The following is an 18551-nucleotide window of genomic DNA, read 5'->3' as shown; positions in this document are numbered from 1 at the left end:
AACCAAAATTAATTTATGAGTTCTTTACTACCAGGACATGTAAAACCTATAAGTACCTGTCCACCTTTTTAAGTACATTGCACCCTGCCCTCTGGGGTATCCAAGGCCTACCCTAGGAGTGGCTTGTATCCATTAAAAAGGAATTTTTGGGCGTGGAAAGAGGGTTAACTTGCCAGGCCGACATGGAAGTTGAAAACTGCACAAACAGGCTCTGCAATAGCAGGCATGAGACGTTTTTAAAGGGCTACATAAGTGGGTGGCACAATCAGTACTGAAGGCCTACTAGTAGCATTTCATTTGCAGGCATTGGGCATAGATAGTGCACATTACTAGAGACTTATAAGCAAATTGTTAGAAATTGGGGTCTCTAGTTGGCAATGGTTTGCACCTGTGTCCAAGTAGGGATCCTTATTTGTAGTCATGGTAAGGGAGTTATGCCCTTAGACAACAACTGCTCACCCCCTTGGTAGCTTGGCACGAGTAGGCAGGCTTATCTTAGAGGCAGTGAGTAAAGCATGTGTGCACACATACAGGAATACAGAAAAAAAAACACAAATTGACACCACACCAGTTTATAAAAATAGGAAATCTTTATCTAAACAAAACAAGACAAAAATCCACCATACATATATCAAGATATCACCATGCGATGCAGGGGAGGTGCCGCGTCAGCTCCTTACTGTTGCCGGGGTGATGTGGCGTCGAGGCACCAGTTCTTTATAACGATGGGGGGGTAGATGGATTCAGGAGGTCACCCATGTCAGTTATCGGTTCCATGACAATGAAACACCGCCGTCAATGAGGTTTTAGGCTGCTGTGCAAGTTGGGCTGTGCATTGTGAGCACCACGAGCAGTGGCCTCGGTTCCGGGGCAGGCAGGGGCCTCGGTGATGGTGTCAGAGTCCGTACGGTGTGGCGGCACCAGGTGTGGGGGCTGCAGTGCAAGTTGGGGCTATATGACATGCACTTCACAAGGGGTGCCCACAGCTTTGTTGCAGGTCGCTCGCCGGCATCAGTGTTGCTATTTCCCTCTGTGGCAGCTGAAACAGCAGTTCCAGGTGCAGGACAACAGAGGAAATTAGGTATTTGTGTCCCTGAGACTTCAGAATAGGAGGCAAGCTCTACACCAAGTCCTTGGAGATCTTCTTCAAGCAGGATGCACAGACCACAGCAAAGTCTTGATCCTCTCCTTGCCAAAAACAGCCACTGCAGGCCAACCCCACACAGCACACAGCAAAGGGGCAGTGCTTCTCCTTTAGTTTTCCCAGCTCTTCTCCTTGGCAGAGGTTCCTCTCGAGCCCAGAAGTTATCTAAAGTTCTGGGGTCTGGGCCCTAATATTTATACTGAATTTCTCTTTCTTCTCTTGTGGCAGAGAGGCTCTGTGCTCAGTCAAAACCAGTCCTGTCCTCTCTGGTCCAGCTTCATGGCAGGAGGTGGAGACCGCATTTGGTAAGGCAGACCAGGCCTATTTAGTTGCAAGGAACTCTCCTCCCCGTACTCTAAATGCAGCCCAGGTTTATTCAACCCAGCCCTGACTCCTCCAAGAAAGGCAGGGCACACGTCAACCCCCCAGTTTCTGAAGAGAATGCACATCCTCAGCCCCTGTCACTCCAAAACCAGACAGTCAATCTACAAACCAGCAGAGGCACACAGGATGGCTAAGCAAGAAAATACCCACTTTCTAAAAGTGGTATTTTCAAACACACAAAATAAAAAATACCTTTACTAAAAGATGCATTTTTATATTCTTAGTTAAGGCATATTAAACTCCATCTTTCTATCATGTCCCCATGGGAAGTTATACTTGTGACATGTTGCAAAGTATTCACCATTCCATCCCATGGGACAGATAGCCTTTCCATAGTGAAAGTCATGTCTCACACACACACCAGTACATGTCCTACCTTTCACATACTCTGCACTCTGCCCACAGGGGTACTTTGGGCCTACCTTAGGGGTGATGCACATGTAATAAAAGGGAAGGTAAGGGCCTGGCAAGTGGGTGCACTTGCCAGGTTGAAATGGCAGTAGAGACTGCGTGCAGACAGTGTAAGGTCTGAGAACCCTTTGAAAGGCTACTTGTGTGGGTGGAACAATCAGTGCTGCAGACCTAGTAGCAGCATTTGATTTCCAGGCCCTGGGCACACACAGTGCACTGTACTCGAGACTTACTAGTAAACCAAATAAACCAATCATGGAAACACCAATCCATAAATACAGTTTACAGGGAGAGCATATGCACTTTAGCACTGATCAGCAGTGGCAACGTGCCCAAAGTCATAAAACCAACAAAAACAGGTCAGACACAGGAGGCCAAAAAGCAAAAAGTCTGGGGATAAACCCGCTGGAAAAGCCAGGTCTAACATAAATTAAACATATGAAACTGGTTATGAACCAATGTTACCATGATTTAAGAAGGGAGCACAAGCATGTCAGCACTGGTTAGCAGTGGTAAAGTGCAGAGAGTCCTAAAGCCAACAAAAACAAATCAGGAAAAAAGAGTCGGAGGGCAAAAGGTTTGTGGTGACCCTGCAGAAAGAGCAGTTTCCTACACAAGGTTTAAGAAAAGTTTTTAGGCACAGCTTTCTACATTATATCTTGCTATTTTATGCTGTCTTTTTTCAAGTTACATTTACATATATTCATTTTATGCTTTATATGGGTATGAGAATTGTTATGAAATTATCTTAGCTATAGAGTTTTACATCTCACTGCTTTGAGAGCATGGACATCTCTATCAATTAAATAAATCCCTAGACATATCTCCGTCCCCACTAAGTCACATTCAGATGTACAAGCTGAGATGACATAAAATCCCCAAGGCCATGCTCCATTTTGAGCAGGCTAAGACTGTTTGCCTGATCGCCAGCAATTCTGCCTTTGGTGCAGATGCCGTCTGTCCTAATACTTCCAAGAACCTATGAAAGTGCCAAGTCATTCAGACTACGACATTAATAAAACTCCTGATGTAACATCAGTCTGGGACAAGTGCTTTGTTACCGCTATTTCAAAGTCAGAAAATAATAATATAACCAATGTAGTCTGAGTTGACATGTTTTTACCTTATTTGTTTACAATAATACATCTAATACTAGCATATTGATGCATGCAGGTTATGCCAGACATTTCGAAGATTATGTCAAAAATGTCCCATATCAGATAAGCCACAGTATAAAGGGCCTGCGAAATGACTAATTGGGAGGTGTGGTCCTTCGCCCCAGATTATCTTGCAAAATACTGCCTGAAGATGCTGACAGAGACTGTTAGACTACCGTACCGCCTCAGCATCCATCCTACGTGGAGCGCTGATACCGAGCCAAGTCCGAGAGGAGCTGAGCCCAGCTGATGCTTTGTTTTTCCTTCACTTCTCTAACACTCTTTCCTGGCTACTGATAACTACAGCTTCATGCTGTACAGCGATACACTGTGTGTTGATTCTTCCTAAAGAAACTCTAGATGCAAGGTATGCTACTCCAGGCTCTCATAGTATAGAAAACAGAAGTAGAAGTAGGTTTGAGGGGGGTAGGTTTTTAGATGATGTTTCCACTATGGTAGAAATATTCATGTTATTTTCATTGTCCGCACCATGCATTGGTTCTGTTTTAATAATATACTGTGTGGTTACTTTACATGTGCAAAGCTGCAGGATTAAACTGTTGATAGAAACACTTTTAAGAAAAAAGTGCCTTTCCTGCATTCAGTACGTGTGTGAAATTGTAAAGAATGAAACTGGGTTTTCAGATTACCATTGCGTCCCTGAATCTCTGTTTAGGGACTATTTAGGAACCCAGAAAGCACGGACACAACATCAGATATGCATCAAGTATGCATTGAGTAGGGTTATAATAACCTGTTCTTTCACATTTAATTGCTGGCTGTTTGAACTAAGTTCACTTATGACACCCCTGGGTGTGAATGCAAACCTTGAAGAGCTAAGCCAGAGTCTTAGTATATGCAACAGTTGGAAATGTTAACCCGTTCGCTGCTGCCGTCGGCCGTTGGACGTCGCGCGAGCTACCTCCCTGGTGCTGCGCACATCCAACGGCCGACGCAGCCGCACCCGTTTCTTCGAATGTTCAGCACTGGCGCTGAACGTTCGAAGCAGGAAACGAGTTAAAATCCAACAGTCCATCACAAATATTGATATGGGAAGGAACTGTTGTGGGTGCAGAAGACACAGCTCTATCTAGACAGCCCTAGATGAAAGCTGCAGATAAATATGGCAAAGAACTTAACAAACATCGTGTGGACTTTGATCCAGAAATTAGCCAGCAATGACTACATGCCCCCTTGAAAGGAACAATATTGCAATCACTAGGTACAATGAGGTCCAAACTGTTTAGAAAAAGAGTCTCCTTAATGCTGATTCACAAGTACCTCTGTGTCTAGCATCATGTCCCACACACTCATAAAGGGCTCGATTCCGATCCGGTAAAATGCGCTCCGAATCGTCGTACGGAGCAATTTCCTCCGTACGAATCGTACCCGTACACGTCCCCGTACGTACGACGAAGTACGATCCGTACCAGGAGCCAAAGACCGTACGAGTCGTACAGGACTACGTACGACTAAAATATCCGTACGAGTCTCACTCGGAACCCGCTGTACGTGACATCGCTACGGTTCGCAGCTGGTTTTTACGACCCAGCAAGTACGATTCGTGTCGGGTACGCAACGTACGACCCCTTTTTTTACGGGAGCTGGAAACAGCCGTAAACGCATAGTTCGTGCCGAAACAAGTACAGAACGCCCCCCCAGGGGATGCCGCGTACCCCCCATGATCGCCGGGGTACGCGCCGTACCCCTGCGATTATGTGGGGTACGCGGCGTACACCCAGCGTACACGGGGTACGCACCGTACCCCATGTACGTTGGGTGTACGGTGCGCACCCTGTGTACGCTGGGTGTACGCCGCGTACCCCACATGATCGCAGGGGTACGGCGCGTACCCCGGCGATCATGGGGGGTACGCAGCATACGGTGTGTATGTGATTGAGCGCTTTTCCGTACGAATCGCCCTTACCTGACGCAGACCGTACGAATAGCGTCCTGATCACCCGGTCCGGATCGTACTCGCCGGGTCGTACGGTGTGTTTACGAGTCGTACGGAAACGGCTACGAATACGAATCGTACGAGGGATTTTTTTTACCGGATCGGAATCGAGCCCAAAATGTTTCCCAAAAATAATTACCCAATTTCGGCCTACATTTTGAAACACGTGGTCTTCAAATGGTTTACGCCCTGCCCTAATATTGCTAAGACCTGCTCTGAACCTATCATGAGGGGAGAGGTTATTAAGGTTTAGGTTTGGACACTGCAGTGCTTAATTTGTGCCTGTGGTTTCCGGTGCTCAGCACCAGCACTTAATTATCAGCATTGGCTCTAATGACACTCGACCACATGGTGGTGCTGTCTTTTTCATTTTGAGATGAGCACACAACCGTGTTTATTAAGTCAATATACATTGAAACATTAATAGCGTTGTGAGGCCTGTATTAGCCTGAATTGTCACACTTGTACAAGTGTGATATTTAGAAGTTGTGCTGGTACTGCCAAGGGTATGGGTGGTGCAGGCTGCAGTGACCTTCCGAGAAGGGCCCTGGCACTTCTTTTTTTTACAAATTAAGCACTGGGACACTGGCCAGAAGTCGATCCCAATCCTGCCCAGTGCATTCTGGTAAAGGCAGTTCAAATAGTCCATACATTTTTGTTGTCGTCGCTTCAGTGTTGAAGCACAGCCAGTGCTTTGTAGCCCGTTAAAGCAGTTCTTTTAAACTCACCAGAAGGGCACATAATCTTGCGTGGGGACCCAACCTGCTTCTTAGTCTCTGCGGATGAGTGTCTAGATACTAAAAACATGTAAAAGAAAAATCCCAAAATCGAAACTCAAAGATTTCTTCTGGACCATGTTTGTGGGGTGCAGCCGCGGTCCGTACAGGTAACACCTGGTGGTGGGGCCATGTAAGGGGGGATTTCGAGGGACGATGCAGAGGGAAAATTATTAAGTCATTTTTGGAAAATAGAAGTTTCCAAATTCATTGTCCGCCATTCAAATCCACTCCCAGACAGCTGAAGCACGGAGTTCCACAGGGCTCAAGTTTGAGCCCTACCTTGTTCAACCTGTACATGGAACCCCTTGCACGTATAGTTGAGTCCTTCGGTGTTAATATTATAACTTACGCCGATGACACGCAACTAATAATTACACTCAGTCAAGATGGAGAAGAGACAGCTATCAACTTTTCAGCTTGTCTCTCAGCTGTAGCGAGCTGGATGAATAATAACTGTTTGCGTCTGAATGGAGACAAAACTGAGGTGTTGCTCATTGGTAAGGCTCCTTCAGCATGGTCATCAGACTGGTGGCCAGCAGAACTTGGTCAGACCCCTGTTCCTACGGATTCAGCCAAGAATTTGGGAATGATACTAGACACCAAACTCTCGTATGCGAAGCATATCGAAAAGGTTACCGGTAAATGTTACGCAGTTCTCAAAATCCTGCGTAAGGTCCTTGACCTAGTTCCGATGAATACAAGGAAATCTCTTGTCCATGCCCTAGTCACCCCACATCTTGACTATGGCAATGCCCTACTTATAGGGCTGAGCCAAAAAGGTCTGAAACAACTTCAAAGAGTCCAGAATATGGCTGCCCGCCTAGTTCTCAACCTTCCACGCAGAGCTTCAGGAAAGGATGCTTTATCCAAATTGCACTGGCTTCCTATAAAGGAGCGTATACTTTTTAAGGCCCTGTGCATTTCCCATCGTATTGCACAAGGGAAAGGACCCCCTTATCTAAACAAGCTCCTCAGTATCCACCGCCCAAAACGTCACTTAAGATCATCGGGCAGTATGTTGTTTTCAATTCCTCGCATTTTTAAAGCCAAAATGGGCGGCCGCTCTTTTTGTTATTTAGCAGCCTCCCATTGGAATAAATTACCTCTTGAATTGCGGATGGAACCCTCCGAGAAGAGATTCCGTTTGAAACTTAAGACGCATCTCTTCCCTAAAGACTAGCGGTCTTGTTGGTTAGAGATTCTACTGATCTGGTTGGTCTGATGGTCTAATGATGGGGTTCGTTAGCGCGGGGACACACTGTTCAGTGTAACCAGGCGCTTAATAAATGGTTTTATTATTATTATTATTATTATTTATTTTTTCCTCTGCCTCAAAGTCCTTCCTTACACAGCCTCACAGCGGTCATCTGCACGGACCGCGGCTGGCACTGGGTGGCAGCTGCAAGTCAATTTGTTTTTCTCCAAATGGTGTATGAGACCCAGCACAGACAGCAGCAGCATGCACACGCCCACTGCATTAGTATTCATGTGGGGCTGGCCGGTGCGGGGCTGCACTCTAGGGCGCCCTCTGCAGGCAGGTCGCATTTTCATGAGGCATGGTTCTTTGATACCTCTCTCTTTGTTTCGGTTACTACCCATGTACAAATGAAATCACACTCTCTGTTCATGCCACATCCCCGGGTAGATTAGATATTGTGCATTGTAAAATGAGCATTTATATGAGAAAAGCAGTGGAGGTTTACAGAGGATACAATAGACCAGAGGTCTTCAAGCTGTTTTCCTCTGCGCCCCCTAAGCAAAATGTTTTGAAATCGGGATTTCCTCCAAGGATTGGTGGAGGAGGAGATGCAGTGCTGAGCGCGGGGGTGGGGCTTATGAGACTCTTTTTGGGGTACTTTTTCTACGGCACATAATCTGCATTAAATGTGAGAGTCCTATAAAATGCACATGCATCAAACAAAATCAAAACTTGTCCAAAAGCACTGCTCGCCATACTTGGGGTGATACGAGCCCCTCACACTCGTGGGCCACAGTGCAACTGCACCTGATGCTCTAATGATAGTAGCTCGGAGTAGCAGGCTGTATCACGTGCCTCTTTAACTTTTACCTGCTAGGCCTGGTCATCACTTCAATCTTGAAACAGGCTCTCTGTCTCTTAAGAAAACAAATAGCTGGCACGTGTTGCTCCCACTGTGTAGCAAAGGTAACATTGTCCCTAGGAACTAAAATGAACACCAATGTAACTTTTGCAAAGTGAGACAGTCATGACTGTGATGAAGTGAGCCCCTCACACACCTGTCTCCCAGTACTTTTGTACTTGCTTCTCTGATGATAGATACTACATTGTACAGAGGGCTGTGACTGCCCTTTGTTAAAAGCATAGCCCTTATATTGCCCCACAACCTCCGAACCATCTCTTCGAGTCTAAGCTAAGGTGCATCCTCTGCTTTCTACTCCCTTGTGTCATGGCTCTGAGACCCAAAGCAATACTGGCAAAGCAAGGGTGCAAGGAGCCATACTGCAACCAACAAAGGCTAGTAACACAACCATAATCGGGATTTAGTTGGCCCCTTCCACCACTGGGCCTTGGTACGGTATAGAGTCAAAATATCGAGTTTTTTATTTTGACTAGCAAAAATATTGAGTCAAAAATATAGAATAGACATAATATCGACTAGACAGAATATAGACTACCAAAATATCGACTAGCATAGTAGTAATATCGAATAAAATAGCAATAATATTGAATCAAAAATATAGAATGGACAAAATATCGAATGGACAGAATATAGACTACAAAAATATCGAATTTGAGGTAAGTAGGTTAATATTAATTTTTAATTTTTGCGTAATATAATTCTGTAGCGGGTTGTGGGTTTATAGGGGAATAGGGTGGGAAGTAATTTAATTATAAATAATTAAATATGTTATTTTATTTATTGGTATTTATTTTGAATTAATTGTTAATTAATTATCAATTGGTAATTCATTAAAATATAATTGATAATTAATTTAAATGTATTAATTAATAAAAATGATAATGTAAGTAATTTATTTTCTGTAGCAGGTTGTGGGTTTATAGGGGAATAGGGTGGGAAGTAATTTAATTATAATTAATTAAATATGTCAATCTAAATATTGGTACTTATTTAGAATTATTTGTTAAATAATTATTAATTGGTAATTAATTAAAATATAATTGGTAATTAATTTTAATAGATTAATTGATAAATATCTTAATTTTTGTAATTTATTTTCTGTAGCGGGTTGTGGGTTTTTAGGGGAATAGGGTGGGAAGTAATTTAATTATAATTAATTAAATATGTTCATTTAATTATTTGGTATTTATTTTAAATTAATTGTTAATTATTAATTGGTAATTATTTAAAATATAATTGGTAATTAATTTTAATGGATTAATAGATAAATATGTTAATTTTTGTAATTTATTTTCTGTAACGGGTTCTGGGTTTATAGGGGAATAGGGTGGGAAGTGATTTAATTATAATTAATTAAATATGTTAATTTAATTAATTGGTATTTATTTTGAATTAATTGTTAATTAATTATTAATTGGTAATAATTAAAATATAATTGATAATTTATTTTATTTGATTAATTAATATATTTTATAAAATTGTAAATTATTTTAATTAATTAGTAATTGGTATTAATATTTATGTTATTTATATTTATATATGAAGTATTTACATTCCCTACTCTTGCACTCACTGGAGTGGGAATAGTCATTTTTACCCCTACAATATCCAACTCTTTCCCTACTGTTGCACTCACTGGAGTGGGAATAATAATTTTTACCCCTACACTATCCAACCTTTTCCCTACTGTTGCACTCTCTGGAGTAGGAATAGTAATTTTAAACCTTCCGCTATCCAACGCTTTCTCTACTGTTGCACTCACTGGAGTGGGAATAGTAATTTAAACACCTACGCCATCCAACCTTTTCCCTACTGTTGCACTCTCTGGAGTAGGAATAGTAATTTTTAACCCTACGCTATCCAACGCTTTCCCTACTGTTGCACTCACTGGCTTGGGAATAGTAATTTTTACCCCTACGCTATCCAACGCTTTCCCTACTGTTGCATTCACTGGAGTGGGAATAGTAATTTTAAATTTTCCGCTATCCAACGCTTTCCCTACTGTTGCACTCACTGGAGTTGGAATAGTAAATTTTACCCCTACGCTATCCAACGCTTTCCCTACTGTTGCACTCACTGGAGTGGGAATAGTAATTTTAAAATTCCCGCTAGCCAATGCTTCCCCTACTGTTCCACTGGAGTGGGAATAGTAATTTAAACCCCTATGCTGTCCAACGCTTTCCCTAATGTTGCACTCACTGGAGTGGAAATAATAATTTTTACCCCTACGCTATGCAATGCTTTCCCTACTGTTGCACTCTCTGGAGTGGGATTAGTAATTTTTACTCTCCCACTATCCAACACTTTCCCTACTGTTGCACTCATTGGAGTGGGAATAGTAATTTTTAACCCTACTTTATCCAACGCTTTCTCTACTGTTGCACTCACTGGAGTGGGAATAGTAATTTGTACCTCTACGCTATCCAGCGCTTTCCCTACTGTTGCACTCTCTGGAGTGGGAATAGTCATTTTTACCCTCCAGCTATCCAACGCTTTCCCTACTGTTGCACTCACTGGAGTGGGAATAGTAATTGTTACCCCTACGCTATCCAACACTTTCCCTACTGTTGCACTTTCTGGAGTGGGAATAGTAATTTTTAACCCTACGCTATCCAACGCTTTCCCTACTGTTGCACTCTCTGGAGTGGGAATAGTAATTTTTACTTTCCTACTATCCAATGCTTTCCCTACTGTTGCACTCTCTGGAGTGGGAATAGTAATGTTTACCCCTACGCTATCCAACGCTTTCCCTACTGTTGCACTCTCTGGAGTGGGAATAGTAATTTTTACCTCTACGCTATCCAATGTTTTTCCTACTGTTGCACTTTCTGGAGTGGGAATAGTAATTTTTACCCCTATGCTATCCAATGTTTTCTCTGCTGTTGCACTCACTGGAGTGGTAATAGTAAATTTAACCCTCTCGCTAACCTACGGTAAAATTATTGTATATGTTTTCTTTTTTTAAGTATGTTCAAATTAAGTATATTTAATATTATATAATTTTATTTTAAGTTACATTAATTATTTATTAATTTTAAGTTTATTTAAGTATTTTAAGTATGTTTAAATTAATTATATTTATTATTATATTAATTTTAAATTAGTTTTAAGACATTTAAAAAATTCGATATTTTGACTGTCTATATTTTTTACAATCGATATTTTGGAGTTGATATTTTTGTACTTACCTGTTTGTAGATAGGAAGTCGATATTCTGGCATTCTATATTTTTTCCTCGATATTTTGGCAAGTCGATATTTTGCTCCTCAATATTCTGTCAGTGATCCTCTTGGTATACTGCACCACCAGGTCAGCACGAATGATACCTACAGCCCTGTCGCCTCTGCCCACTTCAGTAGGTCATCACTCCTAAGCCTGAGGTCCAAAGCAGGGTGTCTGCAACTTCGTGTCCAAAAAAGGGATGAAAGTCCCCCATCTTACCCCTGTTGGTTGCTGTTCATTTTCCAAAAACAGTTCTCATACTTTTTGTTAAACAACCGTACCTGGATGATTATTGCAGACCTTGAGGTGTTTATTTTTTTTATTTTCCAAAAACAGTTCTTATACTTTTTGTTAAACAACCGTACCTGGATGATTATTGCAGACCTTGAGGTGGTTATTTTTTTTTATTTTACAAAAACAGTTCTCGTACTTTCTGTTTAACAGCTGTACCTCGATGGTTAATGCAGAACTTGAAGGGCCTCTAGTTGTAAATAAAGAGTGTGGTGTCTCTCCAGTGCTGTGAAGCAGAGAGAGGGAGAGTAAATGAAACATGCCTCACCAGAGTGCCTGCTACCGGAAAGAAATGTAAATGGGTGCTATTGATTAACCGCCAAATGGAAAGGTTGCTTTGGAGTCTGTACAGATTTAAATTGACGAAGTCACTTGAAGCTTTAGTGTGACAATGATTTTTTTTTTTGAGAGGTAAGAGGGTTATCTGCTGAGTTCTGCAAGGGATCGTTTTAATGTACACATGTATGTATAGGCATTTATATAGCGCACTACTTACCCGTAGGGTCCCAAGGCACTTCGACCGCTGCGAAACCCTTCCTGGCTTCCCTGAGAGATGGTCCCTTAATGGGTATCTCCAGGGTGAGACCAGGCATCCCCAGCGGTCTGGTGGGGCCGTTAGTGAAGATGAGGCAAGCTAATGCCCAGAGTTGCCGAGTGTGATCGCTGATCAGAGTGGGCACCGAGGCGAGAGAATTATCGAGTCCGCTGACCCTGGTCCAGAAACCTGCCGCGCCGGGAATCGAACCCTGGTCCCGGGCCGTCCTCTGCTCTCGGGTCTGCCTCCTCTAACCAGTGAGCCACACTACTTCACATAAAAATGTTTGCACTAAAATATATACTTTGAAAGGAATTGTTGTATTTTTAAACACTAAACCATTTTGCAACAGCCTATCTTATGCTGCGTGTAATACAAATTTTAAAAAATGACTTACATATTGACAGTGCTTTCTGGAACAGGCTGAGACCTTGTAACACTATAAATACACAAGTCTCTATTCCTCACTGCCCCAACCAGGATTCAGTTTTGTGACTCCCTGGTAATTATGACTCTTTACAACGCGAGTCATTACATTGCGTACCTTTACAACAACCGCCTTGTTACAACGCAGTACCATTACAATGCAAGTCGTTACAACGACTTGCTCTAGATGGCACGGTGGACTTACAGAAGTATAATTTACTATTCTAACTCCAGTGTGTGCAACAGTAGGGAAGGTGTTGGAATAGTAAATCATACTATTCCTTAGTCTAGAGCGCCATCTAGAGCAATTTGTTGTAACAACTGGTATTGTAATGGCACTTTGTTGTAACAACGCCGTCGTTGTAATGACCACGTTGTGAAGGTATCGTGGTGTAATGTCAGTGTTGTACAGGTTGCTCCCGTGTAAGACCGTCATCAGGGCCGGATTAGCCGTAGTGGGCACCGGGCGTTTCCCCACTGGGCTGAGAGGGTGGGGGCTGATTTTGGGCCCATGGGGGGGCCATTTTTGTTACCGGGGACTGGCAGTATCGGCCCCCTATAACAAAATCGGCCAAAACTGGCCCTAGCAAACAGCTCGGCTGCACCCGCTGCTGCCCCGCGCCGCTGGGGGAGGGCAGCCAAGCAGTTTGCCAGGGCCGGTTTCGGTTCCCAATCCTGCCCTGATCGTCATGTCAACCATTACCCCAAAAAGACCAGAGCCAATGGATGCTTCCAGAGACTTACAAAATACAGGTTCTCAATGAATTCTCTCAATAAATTCAGGTAGAGAATTTAAGTAATTGTATTAAACATATTGCTGTACCAGCTCATGTTGTAGCAGGGCCAGGAATAAATTATGGCTAACCCTAAAGTTAATAGAGCCTAATGGAGACAGACCTCAAGGACACAAAGGACTTTGGCAGAACAGAAATGTCCTCATCCACTAACTTTAAACGGCTTGGGCTATGTATGCTCCTGTAGTAGCTTGTGTGCCCTGCTTTTAGAAAGTGCTGTATTTAAACTGAGCTAATGCTAGGTGTGCACGCCCCCTGTGGGTATGCAGGAGCAGTGGCTTGTGGTACACTCAGGGTCCGTTAGCACATGCGTCTGAGATATTTGAGAGTCGAATTGTCTACATCAGGCTTCTCCAAAGAGTGGCTCATGATCTACTGGCAACTCTCCAGGTACCTGTAAGTATCTCTCCTGTATGCATCCAGACTATTAAATCAGAAGCGTTTACATGGTTGAATTTATAGACGTATACTAAAATTTCGAATGTATGGCTGAGACACAAATGTTTTTATTTTCAGAACTCATAAGCTATTTGGAGAAAAATGGCTGACTTTCCAAAATATATTTAAAACTGTTATTTGAGTAATAAATAATGCGGCACTGGGGAGACTTTTCACAAATGTTATTACCTTGGTGCCAGAGGTATTTCAGCTGTGGCTGTTGTATTACCCATGTTGAGGCATTACATATTGACAAAGTCTTTTATACATAAATGCTTACATCCATGTCTGATGCACTCAGGTTATAGCTGGTAGTGGCTTTGCATAGGGCGGCCACTAATGTAATCTTGTCTCATGTAGTCATTATTACAACATTAATTATGTTAGTAGCTCTCCATGAGTTCCGTAGCTCTTATTACAGAGAGGGTTGGAGACCCTTGGACTGTGTTGCTGGAGCGACACCTCTCTGTGCTGCCTCTCGCTCCATGAGAGACTTTCCAGCTCTCACTTTCATCTTCTTGAGGTCGAAGGCCATGTGATATTACTTCCTGGGTCACAGAGTGGGTTATTGGGCGCGTGCTCTGATGCGGGTGAAATGAATACCGAAAGAAAGCGCAACAGAGAGACAGAAAGAAAGAGCCGCTCCCGCAAACACTGATCAGAATGAAGTCCTGGGTCTGTGCAAGCACTCACACAAAAGCAACAACACACATTAAAAGAGAAGCCGGATAATCTTCCTGCTTCTGCGACGCCCGTGCACAAAGGATGCTTTGGAGTCATTACTTTCTGATTGTTCTCCTCTTAACAGATAAGGATCAGAAGAAGAAAGAACAGCTCATGGCAGCTGTCGAGCAGTTCAAAAGCGAAACTCAAAGGATTCTTTCAGCTTCCACACTGCTCGCGAGAAGTGATTCCCCCGAGACACACACGGTAAGTGACACTTGTGCTCACACTGTAGCACAGCAGCAGAAAGGCAGTCTTCAGTGAGCTAGGCGCACAATGCCCATCAAACACAAACAGTCTTTCTTCTCTGAGACTGGAAGCTGAACACTAAATGATGAATCAACACAGGCACCCGCTGCGCAACCCGTGTGTAACACACATGTACATTGACATATGTAAACAATCTGTGTATGTTTAGCTTTAAATCTGTCCAAGTAAAGATGTGCTTTGTTGCAGTTAGTTCAATATACATTTGCTAAAACACATTTCAAGCCTATAATTCATAATTGTCAAGGATATAATCACATAATAAATTGTTACAAATAATTTAACACGACTGCAAATGTAGTATATAGTAATTGGCACTTGAACTTTACAAAGTGTCACCCTTATGCCCTACAAATATATGTTGAAGCGTCATTAGATCCCAACAGAAAGGCTGTCATAGAACTGTATGGGATAAAAACCTTAAACATAGGCACCCTGGTGGGATAATGACAAAGCACCGCGCTGGGCAATTACAGGTGTTCTTGTGTCTATGCCTGGAATTACCAGACCCACAAATAGTGGAGCCAGTTATCCCAGAAACACCGGAATCAGACCTGACTGAGGGGCTGCTTGAACTGCAGGAAACTGCTGCACCCGGCCCCTACCCTCCCTCCTCTGCAACTTGCATAAAGCAACAAATACAGAATTGTGGGTCATATGTACAAAGAATCGATTTGGTAAAAGTGGTCACAAATCATGCACCGAATTTAACTGAATCGTTTTGGATTAGTGTATTAATTTAAAATATAATTTTTTGATGCTCGAAATACAGAATCATAGTGGCTAGTACTTTTCCCTACCATATCAATATTCGTGAGGCAGGTCACAAATTGCGACTCACTATGATTGGCCATAATCAAAGGAATGGTGGACTACTGGGGTCAACAGACCATCGTGTTTGTGATTGCTTTTAAATGCAACCCATTTTCCTCTGAGAAAATAGGATGCATTTAGACAAAATGATGAAAAGCTATCTTCTTAGGAGCTGGCAGTGGAACTCTTAAAACACGTTTTTGTCAACATTGACATAGGATAAATGGTCCCTTAGGGTCTGAGAATGACATACCACCTCCTTTGGCTTAGTGGTAAAATATTAATGCTTTGCTACCAGATTTTTGCAGCAAAAAAATAATACATACCATTAAGGACATAGTATTTGGAAGGGACATCTTAAATATACCCATTTCCAAATATTGTTTCCTAAACCAATTTAATGATTCAGAAAACCTCTTCCGGATTGTTGTAGGGTTTTAGCACATTACAATACGTGTTTTTGTGTCCACAAACCCTCAGTTTTACCAAATCTGAGGGTTTACTACTGTTAAAACACTTTGTACATCAGGCTCAATATCCAGTATTCCTGGGTCCTCAGGTTATAACTTTTTCCCCGGTTTCATTTAAATAGGTTGCAATACCAGTGGCGGCCGGCATGGCTCGCGGGTGGTGGGCGTGGGGTGGTGCGAGGTTTGGGGGTGTCGCAGGGGGCCAAGCAGGGGAGGGAATAAAAAAATTACTAAACTTACCTTGAGGCCCGGTCACACTTCTCTGCTCCTGCTCTCCTGCCACCAACTCCAGGAACAGGAAGCCAGGCTCCCTCACCCTAAGCCAATCACAACGCTGTAATACAGTATTGTGATTGGTCTGAGCGCCATGACATGGCGCTTAGCCAGGGGCTGGAGGGGTGTGCATGTTCTCCATGCAGTCTGTAATGCAGCCTGCATGGAGAACAGGGAAAGTGTGCATGACTGGTTTGGGTGGCCCCAGAGGTTCGACCAAACAGTTGTTGCGCACTTAGGAGTGGGCGCAACACTCCTCCCCTGCTCCGAGAGCAGAGCAGCCCTGTGAACCCACCTGCCCACAAAACAGCAGGACATGAAGCATAAAGTGTTATTTTCATTTTATGATTCTACTTGGCATTGCTTAAAAGCAGTGGGGCGACGCTCCTCCACAATAGCGGAGGAGCCGCCCCTGTGTAATACCCGTAATTTCCTGCGAGGATCCCAGCCTAAATTGACTTTTCTAGTCCCTTGGTATCCTCACACCAAAATACAGGGATTCATAAGAAGGTCTATCATTTAAAATGAGATAGTCGATGCTTACCAGATTTGTGTGAGGTCTCAACCGCTGAATTCATAGTAAGTAGGTATACATGGAAAATATTGCTCCAGGGGATGTTAGTGGCAAAACCAAGATGGCCGATGGGACAGAGTCAGAGATCATACGAGAGAATTTGAAAAGGGGCGTTGCATTGTGCTAAATTGCAAAGTCAGTCACTAAGGGACAATAAAGAGGTTCCCATTTCGATGATGTCAAGGAAGTAGGGAGATCAATTTAAGTTAATGATGAACCAGAACAGTTGCCATAGTCACTCATAAAAAACAAGTGTAACACAGACCTGCCAACTTTGAAAACGTATTTATTTTGTGAGAAGAGAGGATCTGTCTGGAATGAGGGTGGGGCTTTGAGCTCACTACTGTAACTTTTTATTGATTTTTTGCATGAGTACATTGTATACTGCAAATGCAGCACCGTATAATAGTTCAAGTCATCAATGTACAATGTCCCAGTGGGTCAGCGCATCACATATAGCAATGTAAGTATCACCAGGAGGCATTGGTTGTTTATTTAATGTCATTCACAAGACAGGACCTGTTCACGTGGTGAATCTGATACTCAAATCCTAACCAATCAGTTATGATATCTCAAACAATCTGTTGGGCCAGGGGATTAGTCATATGCCATCTGTGCTATTAGGATGTGGATCACCATTTTTTTTTATACATTTTTTTTAATTTATCTGATGCGTTTTTGACCGAAAGTCGTACCCATTCCGTCATGTGATACGATCACGCTACAGATGCACTAAGCAACTTTAAGAATGAAGAAAAAATGTGTGAGAGGGTTGGTGGTGCCTCACGGAAGTAACATCATGGGAGTGAGCAGGAAGGTACTCGCCTACTTCCTCAGGTTCTCATCATTAGCAACCACCAACCCAAAAAAACTATGTTAAAGTGAGTGAAAGAAAAAAGAAAAGACACGGTGCTAGGGTGTAATAACAAATACTGCCTATGCACCAGACAGTTAGTTTGCAGTGTGCGGCAGACTCAACCCAGAAATTGGGACTGTGGGATCCAACCTATGGCTCTGCCCATCCCAGTTAAAACCGAGCTAGATCACACTAACTGTTCAATTTTATTCAGTGCTGTGTGTCTGCTCATTAATGAGCCATAGGTTGGACCCCGCAGTCCCAATTTCTGGGTTGACTCTGCCGCACACTGCAAACTAACTGTCTGGTGCATAGGCTGGATTAACCAGATCTGGGATTACTGGTTCTGGAGACATTGGAACACTTATAATAATGAGTGGCAACATTTCATCCAGAGTTTCCACTCCAGATGGAATTCCACAACTCATAATAAGGGCATACTTTTTTTTTTACCTCTTGAGGACTCGAACTAGATGTCTACGCAACCTGTGAAAGGTGCAATCTCAGTGGGCAAGATTTCCAGGTTTGACACGCTCGGAGCTTTCTTGTTGCAAAGCAAAAAGCTTCACCAGGACCTCAAGTTGAATGTACCAAGTTTTGTGGAAACATCTACAGTGATCAGCCTGAGAACTACCGGAGGATTTCTAACTCCATAAAAGTGACTCAGTCCATAAGTAAAACTTCGGACTGATGAAAAGTGCCAACAAGACCCCAAAGTTGGAGCCACCACAGTGGCTTTGTCCTGTTTACAGTGTTTTGTCCCAAAAAAGAAGAGTTCAGCAACATTTCTGATTTTGCTGTACTCTTGCCGGCTACAGCATCCTACTTTGCCCCAGCTGGAAGAGTTTTGCTTCCATAGAAATTATTGAGTCTCAAATTAAACATTAAGACCTTGTGGAAATACTTTTCTTACCAAA

The 18551-nt window shown here is 42.9% G+C and overlaps 1 protein-coding gene across 3 annotated transcripts in view; it reads left to right on the top strand.

The window, feature by feature from the left end:
• Nucleotides 1–18551, top strand: part of LOC147709322 (spermatogenesis-associated protein 7 homolog) — a 1261012-nt gene that overhangs the window by 705103 nt on the left and 537358 nt on the right. For all 3 annotated transcript variants that reach the window (XM_086925461.1, XM_086925463.1, XM_086925462.1), the window contains exon 5: nucleotides 14467–14588. In XM_086925461.1, coding sequence (XP_086781587.1) covers nucleotides 14467–14588 — 122 coding nt within the window. The remainder of the gene's footprint in view (nucleotides 1–14466; nucleotides 14589–18551) is intronic.

The sequence above is a fragment of the Lissotriton vulgaris genome, chromosome 6 (assembly GCF_964263255.1).
Source record: "Lissotriton vulgaris chromosome 6, aLisVul1.2, whole genome shotgun sequence".
NCBI lineage: Eukaryota > Metazoa > Chordata > Amphibia > Caudata > Salamandridae > Lissotriton > Lissotriton vulgaris.
Note: the sequence above shows the minus strand (reverse complement) of the source record. Positions and strands in the feature narration are given on the sequence as shown.